This window comes from Polypterus senegalus, chromosome 11 (assembly GCF_016835505.1).
Source record: "Polypterus senegalus isolate Bchr_013 chromosome 11, ASM1683550v1, whole genome shotgun sequence".
Classification (NCBI taxonomy): Eukaryota; Metazoa; Chordata; class Cladistia; order Polypteriformes; family Polypteridae; genus Polypterus; species Polypterus senegalus.
This window is the reverse complement of record NC_053164.1, coordinates 140498102-140511225: the sequence shown is the minus strand read 5'-3', so window position 1 is coordinate 140511225 and position 13124 is coordinate 140498102. Positions and strand designations below refer to the sequence as shown.

General features: G+C 37.6%; 1 protein-coding gene across 1 annotated transcript in view; it reads left to right on the top strand.

Annotated features, from left to right (window-relative positions):
* The first annotated feature begins 263 nt into the window (after positions 1-263).
* The window catches only part of cmasa (cytidine monophosphate N-acetylneuraminic acid synthetase a), a 37677-nt gene continuing 24816 nt past the window's right edge, over positions 264-13124 (top strand). Inside the window, exons 1-2 of the mRNA XM_039769694.1 lie at positions 264-593; positions 12314-12462. Coding sequence (XP_039625628.1) covers positions 382-593; positions 12314-12462 — 361 coding nt within the window. The 5' untranslated portion in view covers positions 264-381. The remainder of the gene's footprint in view (positions 594-12313; positions 12463-13124) is intronic.

Here is a 13124-nt window from a genome sequence, read left to right as displayed (position 1 = left end):
TTAGAGGTGCGGGTGCCGTTGTTCAGAACATCTGTGCTGGATGGATAAGACAATATCCAATTCCACACATGATTCCACTGTATTCTTAAGACTTGGTATTATTCATTATTATTGCCTAACTTCTTTACCTATTTTTGTTTTCTATTATTCGACTTCCCTTTCGATATAGTAGAAATAAATAAATCTGCTGCTCAAGTCTTTAAATTTCTGAAGTCGATCGCGGAACTAGGCAATATAGTTGCGTCACTTCCGGGTGGTGTGGCTGCCGTCAGCGTTGCTTGCTGTTGAAGTCTGTGAACTTCTTAACTGACTTGGTGTATTACACACAAGGGGACGGAACTGGAGTGCACAAACTGAGCCACCTTGAGCAAGGAAGAGAACATGAGCACCGACAAGTGTCCTAAGCGAGAATACAACGAAAGCACTGAAAATGTGAAAAAGCGACAAAGGACGGATCAAAGGCACCTAGCTGCCTTGGTTCTGGCGAGGGGAGGAAGCAAAGGGATCCCGCTGAAAAACATCAAATCCTTGGCAGGGATCCCACTCATCGGCTGGGTGCTGCGAGCGGCAATTGACTCGGGGATTTTCGACAGGTAAGACTGCTTGGATAGCACAGGGGTACAGCACAAATTCATAAATCAATTTGCATTTGGGAGTTCATTCATACGAGCTCCCCGAACTGCTCATGAGTACCAGGACCTTACAGACGATTTACTTTGTTATTTGTAAGATTTTCTGTAATTCTGATATATTCGTTTTAGCTTCACTGAATGGAGTGCACGCTCCAGATTTTCCCGGGTCCTCCTACATCCCAAAGTAATACACATTAACTGTAGATATGTGCTATGGTGCCCATCATACTCGTAGAATAAGCTCGTACAGAAATGTACTTTTAGGAAATTTGTAACAAAGTTTTTGCTTAGTTTCTTTCATTAATTTCATCTTGATCGATCAATTATTTTATTAGTAAATCTCAAATAAAGACAGTTCAGACTGATCTCAGTATTGGGGACTTTGACTAATGAAATAAATATGGTAACGCGGCATGTGCATAACCCAAAATATTTAATCTAATTCTTTGTCTGTTATTCATGGGTACATGTGTTAACATTGTAATACCAAACGGCGATAATTTAAGAGTTTGTAGCATTTTTTAAGCTTTTAAAGAAATATATTATAATTTTTTTTCTGTCACTGTTGATCTATGGGTAATGTAGTTTTATATGTCTGTGACAATGTGATTTCTATATTGCTCATCCCCAGCTGGTGCCTTACACTTCATGGAGGTACCGCATGAAATGGCATGATACTTAGGTAGTTGTGATGGCATTTAAGGGAAATGAAATAAGCAGTAGTTCATGCCAGAATACTTTGGAATGCCCCTCTTTTATTTAATAAATGGACTCGGCGATTAATATTGCAGCCCCACAGATCCAGACACCTGGTTCTATATTCTAGTCACTGTCAATATGGATTTTGATGTTTTTACGAATGTTATTGTTCTTTGTGATGGGCTAGTAGCCCACCCAGATTCTTTTGATGCTGGACAGCAGGGATTTGTCTCAGCTGTCAAGATGGTTCGGAAAAGTATTGATCACATATCTACAGTAACTGGACTTTGAAAACAGGTTCACCTTTGTGCATATGCAAGTTTCATACAAATAATAATTCCATAAAGCTATAAAAGCGCAACAGTCCTTCCCGGAAGCTTTCAGTCATTTCATTATGTTACAAACTAAATATACAAAAATAAAATGCCCTATTGTCCATCTATATGCCTACTTACTCCACTTTAAGGTTTAGAGCCTTTCTTTAGTAGCATTGGGTAGCACTCCTCACTACACTGGAAGACATGTAGGAAATAATCTTTCATGGGGTGCAATTCTGTTGCAGTGTACACTTATTTACCACACTCACTCACTTGTAGAAGGCCAATTTAGAGCTGCCAGTGAATTTAAAATATATGTTTTTGGAATATGGAAAAAAAACAGAGAAATCTGTATAGTATTGTGGAAATGTTCAAGTTACACTCAGACAATGACTGGCTGGAATTCAAACTTATGATTTTGGTGATCTGAGGTAGTAGAGCTATTTACAATGCCACTGTGTCTCCCAGTGTTTGCAGTTAATTGATAAAATAATGAGTTGAGCAGGTTAAAAAAAAGATATAAATTGACAGAGTGGTGTATTTACTGCAAGGATGTTTTAAATCAACTAGGGGGCTTTGCCTCCTGCTCGCTTCACTCAACCACCCCCGGGGCGCACCAAGTGCCAGCCACTTCACGTCTCTGCTGCTCACATTTTGAAGAAGGGGGGCTGAACACACACTAAGGAGATGCGGTTGGATCAGTTGCTGGTTTGCTGCTGCCACCAAGCTGTGTGTTCTGCTTGTTGCGCTGCGCATCAATCATTTTAAAGCCTGTACAGCAGCTGTCTTTTTGCTTCACTGCCTTGTTTTGCGGGTCGTTAAAGTGTCTCCGAGAAAATTGCGTGTTGTCTCCTTTCAAGCCTTCCAAGATGTTTTTTATAATATATATATCTTTCTGCAGCATGTATTCCAACTTACTCTTTTAGTTAAAAAAATTAATGATTTCATTAGCAAGTTGCCTTTCAGAAAATGATGTGTTCAAGTGGCACCCAATGGGTTAGATCTTGAGATAGGATATGAATGGATGACTTTTGGATTCAGACTTTCAAATCCTGATTGCTAGGTTTAAATTGTCTGTCAATAGAAACTGCTACAGTAAGATCATATCTGTGTTTTTACAGAAGGTCACACCCAAACTTGTAGAACCTGCTGTTTAATTGTGAATGTTTGTTGAGTCTCAATTTACTTTGTAGTGACAGGCAAGCAGTTCATTTGGAGAGATTTCTTCAATGATGACACACCTGTAACAGACATTTCTAGAAATATTAGTCCATGTTTTGAAGCCTGAGTTATAGATTAAACATTCCAACTATTGTCTTTGAATGTACAGTAGCTGTGTTAGTATTTTAGATAGAAAGGTTATGCAAGTAACTTCATTAAGGTTAGCTGAACATTGGCACACTAAGCGCATCATCATTTTTTACAATGTCTTGTGTGTTTCAAACAATATGTGTTAAGCTTTGGATATTTCAAGGGATTGCAGCTATTTCTGAAATAGACATTTAGCCATTGTATGGTAGAATTTGATCGCACCAGATTATTCATTTGTTTGGTGGCATTTGTGAAATGTTTGCAATATTTGGGGCACAAAAACATGCAACATTTTTCCTTTCAAGTTCTTTATAGTCCCTATTAGTATGCTCAGAGCTAATTAAAAGATTGCTTAGTTGTTCTTTTTTTTGTAATTCTATGTTTAGGCAACAGTCAAAGCAGTCCACGAGTCTATTAAATTGTAAATCCACCCATACATTCCCTCTCTGAATCTGGTTAAACTGTTTTGAAGTTGTGGTGACCATCCTAGCAGTACTAGGCCCAAGACACCATTGTGGATGATTCTTCTGTCTGTTCAGCTTTTTAATTTCTATTCCATTCAGTGTAATTCTAGGTGCAGCTTTTTTCTAGATACCTTTTTTGTTTTTTAGTTAAGGTTTATTGTTTCTTGTCAGTATCTTTTATTTAGTGTTTAATGCTTTCCAGTTTTATTGTATTTCCAGTATTTATGAAGCACATAAATACAACATCATAATAATAATATTTTAATTATAATCTCTGGAGGATGCAGATTAATTAAATTTTATAAATAGCTAGATAAAGGATTTTTTTTTGTTTCTCTTATAACAAACCAGTATAACCAGATTTTTTAGAATTGAGATGAGAGACAAAAGTTAAACTTATGCTTACGTTGATTTGCACAGCAAATAGAAACTTCCAAGAGTTTAAACAGCCCAGCATAACAAAATGGTTATAAGATGGACACAACAACATTTATTTATATAGCACATTTTCATACAAAAAATATAGCTCAAAGTGCTTTACAAAATGAATAGAAAAATAGAAGACACAATAAAAAATAAACATAAGTCAACATTAATTAACATAGAATAAGTAAGGTCCGATGGCCAGGGTGGACAGAAAAAACAAAAAAAAAACTCCAGATGGCTGGAGAAAAAAATAAAATCTGTAGGGATTCCAGACCAAGAGACCGCCCAGTCCCCTCTGGGCAATCTACCTAACATAAGTCAAACAGTCCTCTTTGTATTTAGGGTTCTCATGGAAGGACCTGATGATGATGGTCACGTAGACTTCTGGCTTTCAGTCCATCAATGTTGGTGCATCATGATGTTTTGAGTAGGTGGAGGTGGTGCAGGCCACCACGATGAAACCGGAAAAAAAACAGAAGAGAGAGTTGGGGTCAGTACGGATTTTGGAGCCAGTATGAATAGTTATTATGATGAATTGAACATACAGAGTATCAGTATTAAGTTAAAGTGAAGTTAGGAGAAAGCCATGTTAAAGTAATATGTTTTCAGCAGTGTTTTAAAGTGCTCCACTGTATTTGCCTGGCGAATTCCTATTGGCAGGCTATTCCAGATTTTAGGTGCATAACAGCAGAAGGCCGCCTCACCACTACTTTTAAGTTTAGCTTTTGGAATTATAAGGAGACACTCATTTGAAGATCTAAGGTTACGATTTGGAATATAACGTGTCAGGCATTTCGATATATAAGATGGAGCGAGATTATTTAAGGCTTTATAAACCATAAGCAGTATTTTAAAGTCAATCCTGAATGACACAGGTAACCAGTGTATCCATCCATCCATCCATTTTGTAACCCGCTGAATCCGAATACAGGGTCACGGGGGTCTGCTGGAGCCAATCCCAGCCAACACAGGGCACAAGGCAGGAACCAATCCTGGGCAGGGTGCCAGCCCACCGCAGGTAACCAGTGTAGTGACATCAAAACTGAAGAAATGTGTTTGGATTTTCTTTTCCTAGTTAGGATTCTAGCAGCTGCATTCTGCACTCGTTGCAAATGATTTATGTCTTTCTTGGGTAGTCCTGAGAGGACTGCATTACAGTAATCTAGACGACTGAAAACAAAAGCGTGAATTAATTTCTCAGCATCTTTCAATGATATAAGAGGTCTAACTTTTGCTATGTTTCTTAAGTGAAAAAATGCTGTCCTAGTGGTCTGATGAATATGCGATTTAAAATTCAGATTACAGTCAACAGTTACCCCTAAGTTTTTACTTCCGTCTTAACTTTTAATCCTAATGCATCAAGTTTATTTCTGATAACCTCATTGAATCCATTATTGCCAATTACTAAAATTTCAGTTTTCTCTTTATTTAGTTTGAGAAATTACTATTCATCCATTCAGAAATACCAGTAAGACATTGTGTTAGTGAATCGAGAGAGTCGGAGTCATCAGGTGCTATTGATAAGTACAGCTGTGTGTCATCAGCATAGCTGTGGTAACTCACGTTGTAACCTGAGATAATCTGACCTAACGGAAGCATGTAGATTGAGAAGAGCAGCGGACCCAGGATAGAGCCTTGTGGAACACCATATAGGATATTATGTGTCTTTGAGTTGTGATTACCGCAACTAACAAAGAATTTTCTACCTGCCAGGTAGGATTCAAACCAATTTAAGACACTGCCAGAGAGGCCCCCCATTGACTAAGGCGATTTCTAAGAATATTGTGATCAATGGTGTCAAATGCAACACTAAGATCTAAGAGGATGAGAACAGATAAATGGCCTCTGTCTGCATTTACCCGCAAGTCATTTACTACTTTAACGAGTGCAGTTTCTGTGCTGTGATTTGTTCTGAAGCCTGACTGAAATTTATCAAGAATAGCATGTTTATTGAGGTGGTCATTTAACAGCATAATGACTGCCTTCTCTAGAATTTTACTTAAGAAGGGCAGGTTAGAGATGGGTCTAAAATTTTCAAAGGCAGAGGGGTCAAGATTATTTTTCTTGAGCGGGGGTTTAACTACAGCAGTCTTAAGACAGTCTGGGAAGACCCCCGTATCTAATGACGAATTAACTATGTCAAGAATATTGTCAATTAGCACGCCTGATATTTCTTTTAAAAACCTTGTTGGTATTGGGTCAAGGACGCAGGTGGAGGGTTTCAGTTGAGAGATTATACTATGTAATTCAGGTAAATCTATCCTGGTGAAAGCATTTAATTTGTTTATAATGGAGTACCGGGGCTTTGGAGGTTCTGCAGTGTTGGGGAGATATACTATGTTAGCTCTAATATCATTAATTTTTTGATTGAAAAATACAGCAATGTTCTCACAGGTTTCACTGGAAGTATTCTGGGGGCATTCCTTTGTGTTACCTGGGTTTAACAGACGATCAATTGTAGCAGGGCATGTGGTAATGGATGTAAAGGCTTCTTTCTTTTTGATCTGAAAGTTTTGTTATTAAAGCAAATCTACATACTAATGACAGAGGAAAATTTGCAAAAAAAGTCCTTTAAACAATTTCTTTCTAATTCATTCATCCATTTTAATTTTGAACATACTCAATATAGTTCAGATTTTAGGGAGGCTAATTGTAAACCTGCAGCATCAGACACAAAACATGAACAAACCTTAGAAACTATGCCAGTCAATCACTTAGCAAACTGTTTTAGAGCTGATACTAAACATAAGCCTGCAAGACTTTGAGATATAGGAGGCAAACCATAGTGCTACTGTATACTTGGAGGAGAACATGTAGATACTGGGCTTGTGTAGATGCAAATGCTTGTTTCAGAACTTAAGAGCTATGAGGCAGCCTTTCCAAGAACCTGGTAGCCCAGCTTTAGTTTTACTCCTTCAAATAAAATATACTGAGCTTTGTGATAGTGCCATTAGTCCGATTCTATTTAAATGTCCTACATAATGTGTATTTTCTGGTTTATTGGGTTTAAATTCCACACCCTGGTATTTTATGAAAAAAGTTTGCCTTTTTTTTTTTTTTTTTGCCTTTAAGGTCCCCAGCGATGGGCATCATAAATTAATTGGACATTCCAAACTGGCCCTTGGCCTTGTTTCTCTGTCCAGGGCTGTTTCTTGCTTTGTGCCTAGTGTTGCTGATATAGGTACTGGTCCTTTGCGACCCTCAAGTCGATTAAGAGGTTTTGACATTATTTTAGATAATATGTTACAAAAATTATTACCATATATTATACTGCAGCATAATGCATCTACATTTTTGCAGCCATCTCCTGCATGTACATTCAAGTCCACCACCAGAACTTAACAGTTTGATCTTCACTTCAAATCCAGGCATAATGTGAGTGCAATAAGAGGGCATATGTAATTAATTTGTGTAGTCCGACAAACAGAAGAAGGGGGCTCCTCCTTTGTCCTGTTTGCCTTGGTTACCTTTGTTCAGTTAATAATTAAACAAAATAAAAGTTATCAGTTCTAAAACTTTGTGAAAATGCCGTTAAAGGTGAATATGAAGCAACAGTCCTGCTTCACAAAGTATAACTCCTTTTATGACTAGTATTATTGTTTGCTGCACATACCACTGGGGTTTTTGAGCTGTCCTTAAAATGTCAGATAACCCAGGGGATAGAATTGTAATGGCCTTATCCCAAGAGACATGCAGTGAATCCCAGATTGCTTGAGAATGAGAGTGTGTGTTTGTAGTATTCCTCTGAAGCTATAGCTTCACTTCACATTTCAAGGTTTCAGTTTACAGCGCCTCTCTAAGCTTTGTACTTTGATTGAGACATGCTCACTATATTGCAGCTATAAACTTCACTTAAATTGCTGCTGCACATCTGTTGGTTGTAACCTATTTGTTGTTTCCTGAAGAAGGCTCTTTTGTAAATTCTGATATTTCCCTTTTTCAGTTTTTGCTAACCTAAACTTTAACTTGAAGCTTCAGGCAGTTTACTGCTTACCTTTTCACCATTTTAGGTCATTCATTGCATTTTAACTGATTACATGTGCTGAAAAACTGGAAAATCTGAGGTGTTCTAAAACTTTTGACTGGTAGTGTATACTATATATTAAAATAATGTATGAATTATCAAATTATATATTCGTAATGCAGTCAGAGGCCACATGACTTCTATATATGCCAAAATGTAAATTATTGAAACAAATGAAATGTGTCAAAAAATTGATTCACTTAAGTGGGTAGATGGAAAGAATCAAATCAGTAAAGTGAATTGAAATGCCCATCACTTCTTCCAGGCTACAAGATACCCATACCATCCCTACAGAAAAGGGCACAGTTTTTGATGGAATGTCTCATCAGTTACAGAACACAAGCAAACATACTCTTGAACATAACATAATCAGCCAACCTGATAGTCTTGGATTGTAATTGGAAACAAATGTATATTAGATAGACTATGCAGATGCTGTGGAGACAGCAGCTATGTTACCACTGTGCTGTTGAAAAAATAGTTATGAGTATTGTATTTGGTGTTGCAGGATTATATTGTAAGGTAAGTATATTTAGATTTTAAAGATCAGTAATAATGTGCACAGAAGTGTATGTGTGAAGAGAAAATATATCAGCAGAAATTGGCCTGTCAATAATAATTAGTAATTAAAATGCTGCTATGGTCTGAACTTAATGTAATGGCCTTGATTTCATACATATAAAGTATATATGTGTATATATATATATATATATATATATATATATATATATATATATAAACTACTCAAAAAATTAAAGGAACACTTTGAAAACACATCAGATCTCAATGGGAAAAAGAAATCCTCCTGATATCTATACTGATATAGACTGGGTAATGTGTTAGGAACGAAAGGATGCCACATCGCTTGATGGAAATGAAAATGATCAACCTACAGAGTCCTGAATTCAAAGACGCCCCAAAAATCAGAGTGAAAAATTATGTGGCAGGCTAGTCCATTTTGCCAAAATTTAATTGCAGCAACTCAAAATTGTACGCAGCACTTTGTATGGCCCCTGTGTTCTTGTATACATGCCTGACAACATCAGTGCATGCTTCTAATGAGATGACAGATGGTGTTGTGGGGATCTCCTCCCAGATCTGGACCAGGGCATCACTGAGCTCCTGGACAGTCTGAGGTGCAACCTGGTGGCATTGGATGGACCAAAACATAATGTCCCAGAGGGGTTCTATTGGATTTAGGTCAGGAAAGTGTGGTGGCCAGTCAATGGTATCAATTCCTTCATCCTCCAGGAACTGCCTGCATACTCTCACCACATGAGGCCAGGAATTGTCGTGCACCAGGAGCCACTGTACCAGCATAGGGTCTGACAATGGGTCCAAGGATTTCATCCTGATACCTAATGGCAGCCAAGGTGCCTTTGTCAAGCCTGTAGCGGTCTGTGTGACCCTCCATGGATATGCCTCCCCAGACAATCATTAACCCACCACCAAACTGCTCATGCTGAATGATGTTACAGGCAGCATAATGTTCTCCATGGCTTCTCCAGACCCTTTCACTTCTGTCACATGCTCAGGGTGAACCTGCTCTCATCTGTAAAGCACAGGGCACCAGTGGTGCATCTGCCAATTCTGGTATTCTATGGCGAATGCCAATCGAGCTGCATGCTGCTGGGCAGTGAGCTCAGGGCCCATTAGAGGACATGGGGCCCTTGGGTCACCCTCATGAAGTCTTTCTGGTTGTTTGGTCAGAGACATTCACACCAGTGGCCTGCTGGAGGTCATTTTGTAGGGCTCTGGCAGTGCTCATCCTGTTCCTCCTTGCCCAAAGGAGCAGATACTGGTCCTGCTGATGGGTTATGGACCTTCTATGGCCCTCTCCAGCTCTCCTAGAGTAACTGCTTGTCTCCTAGAATCTCCTCCATGCCCTTGAGACTGTGCAGGGAGACACAGCAAACCTTCTGGCAATGATACGTATTGATGTGCCATCCTGGAGAAGTTGGACTACCTGTGCAACCTCTGTAGGGTCCAGGTATTGCCTCATGCTACCAGTAGTGACACTGACTGTAGCCAAATGCAAAACTAGTGAAGAAACAGTCAGAAAAAATGAGGAGGGAAAAATGTCAGTGGCCTCCACCTGTTAAACCATTCCTGTTTTGGGGGTCATCTCATTGTTGCCCCTCTACTGCACCTGTTGTTAATTTCATTAACACCACAGCAGCTGAAACTGATTAACAACCCCCTCTGCTACTTAACTGACCAGATTAATATCCCATAAGTTTCATTGACTTTATGCTATACTCTGATTAAAAAGTGTTCCTTTAATTCTTTTGAGCAGTATATATATATTTATATGTATGTATGTGTATATGTATGTATATATATATATATGTGTATATATATATGTATATGTGTGGATAAATAGATATGCACATATGTATGTGAATATATACTGTATATATGACAAAGTTAAAGGTTGTGTGCAGGATAGGGAGTGCTTAGCTCAAGCCCAGAATTATGCCCTCACAGGCCCCTGGGTGACTTAGCTCTTTAACAGAGAGTTGGATCATACTTTTAACTATGAAACACACAGCCACCTGGTGGTTTTATGCTTCACAGTATTTCACCACTCTTGCACTTGGCATGCAGAAACTCGATTGTTTCATTGTGCCCTGGCTGAATTGGTGCAACAACCCATTGCTGTCACAGTCCCCTGGACAGGCACTCAGAATGCCCTAATGGTAGATCCATCCTTGGGTCAGCTGTTTGTTATAGCCATGATAAGTGGAGGAGGAAGCAAATAACAGGCAGTAACATGCAGATACTTGTAATTTGTTCCTGTTTTTCATTTGTTAAAGGGGCAGGCATGCCTTGTGAATGATTTGAACCTCATCCTTGAACATCAGGTGGTGATCATCCCTCTGCGGTCTGTTGAAAAAAAATGCCTTCTGTTTTGCTGTAGTTTTAATGCATACAAAGTGAGGATTCGCAATAGTGGTGTAATAATTATAATAATGATTATTTTGTACTGTTATACTGAGCTTCACTTAAGTTATTGTTATTTGGGAATAAAAGATGACATTAAAAGCTAGTTAAGTATTCCCCACATCTATGTCTTATTTTATGTCCACATTGTTGGAATGGCCATTTATTACTTTCAGTTAGAGTACAGTTTTTTTTTAAGAACCAAAGTCACATGGATTGTGTGCCGTCTGCTGGATACGCTAACAGTAACTAAGCACCGTGTAAATTTTGTCTTGAATGCTTTTTTTAAAACAAAAATTAGATCTAAAATATGATAATAAGTTTGTAATAAAGTAGAAGAAATGCATAAAGTAGTTCCACACAAATTATTAATGTTAAATTGAACTCCATAATCTAGGTAAGGTGTTTAAGGCTTTATAGAGTTTTGCTACCTTTTTGTGCCATTAGACTTTTTTGAGCTATTATGATGTCTCATCTTCCCAATTTGTTGTATTCATAAGAATTTTAGGTCATCATTTTATGAAAATTATGAGGTTGCTGTTTATTTGGTATTCAATCTACACAAACAGCAATTAAGGGTTAGCTCTAATTTTCTTTCCTGAAAATGTATTGCATGGTTGTTTGCTTTTTATCATACCAAATGCCATTTTAGTTGACCTGTTTATTTTATTAATATTTATGCATTTATTTATTTAAAGAGTTTCTGTAAAAAGCTAGATTTCTCCCTAAGGACAAATACAATTCGTCTATCTGCCTATTATTGAATGAGGTTAGAGGTCAACATTATATTAAAACCTTACTAATTCCAGAAATATTGTTTCATATGAATTGTTCCATTGCAGACTACCACTTTAAATGGAATTCACACAAAATTTACTTTTGGAAAGCTTGTATATTCCATTAGTCCCATAGCACATGAATTTAACAAATGTCTGCTTAAGATGAAGTGGAAGGGTGCTGTGGCTACCACTGAATTGTCCTTGTGTTGTTCCCCCAAAATTCAGAGAGATAAATGCTTGACTGGGTGGAAGGTGGGCAAATTTTGGTGAAACTAAGATTCAGTAAGTTTGAGTTGGGCTTAAAATTTTGTTCACCTGAAAAGCCAAACCATTCCAAAAAAAAAGTCATTCTAGATATTTATTACCTGTCAAATTTCACATTTTATGCAAGGTTTTCTTTGCATAAATATTTTTTCTTTTTCATTTTGAAATTTCATCAATCCATGCTGTGGTTTTGAGTAGTGCTGTTGCTACAACATAATGTTAATACAGTAAAAGCTTATTAAATATAAACATCTGAAAGAGACTGTGCCTTCCTATACTGTCATCTGAACTGACCAGTCAAATCTTTGATGGTGGATTTTCTAAACTGATAAGTGGATAAACTGTTGTATTTATAACATAATTTACTGTCAGATTTCTGTAAGTCGCATCTCTTTTTGCTGTCAAATATTTTATACTCTTTACTTAGGTGATGTTTTTATTTTTATTTCACAAGTGTGTGGGTTTCAACGGATCATGATGAAATTGAAAAAGTGGCCAAAAGATTTGGAGCACGGGTACACCGTAGAAGTGCAGAAGTATCTGAAGACACTTGCAGCTCCCTTATGACGATCCAGGAATTTCTCAGAAGAAATGAAGACCAAGGTATTATATGTTTCAAATAATGTGCATTGTCATAAGTGATAATTATTTTATAATTATAACATATTAAGGTAAGTGATATGATGGTACTGTAGTTGGCACTGCTGTCTTACATTTGCAGAACTCTGGGTTTAAATCCTGGCCTAGACATTTGTCTAGGTGAGAATTTCATGTTCACCCAATGTGTGTGTGCGCGCGTCTTTTTTTTATTTTTTTTTTTTATGTACTTTGGTTTTACTCTTATATTCCAAAGATATGCTTGTGTTAGGTTGACTGACACATTTAAATTGGCCTGATGTTAGAGAGTGTTGGTAAGTTAGTATGTTCTATGATAACTTGTGCCCTGTGCCAAGCTGATTATACCCAGTGCTCTCTGGATAGACAGTGACCCAATACCCATTCATTGGATTAAGCAAGTGCATAAATTAATAGCTGAAATTACTAACACAACATTCTCAACCCCACTTAGGGAAATTCAGAATTTCAAGAGCACATAGCCATTTTTTGAAGGTATTGGGTGCAAATTAGGAATTAGCCCCGAGTACCTGTCCATTATAGAGCCCACTCTTACACACATCACTCTGGTACTCAGTTTAGACATGGAAGTCAACTGACATAAGTTAGTAATTATGATTTTTGCCTTACTGTTGTTACAAATTTTTTTC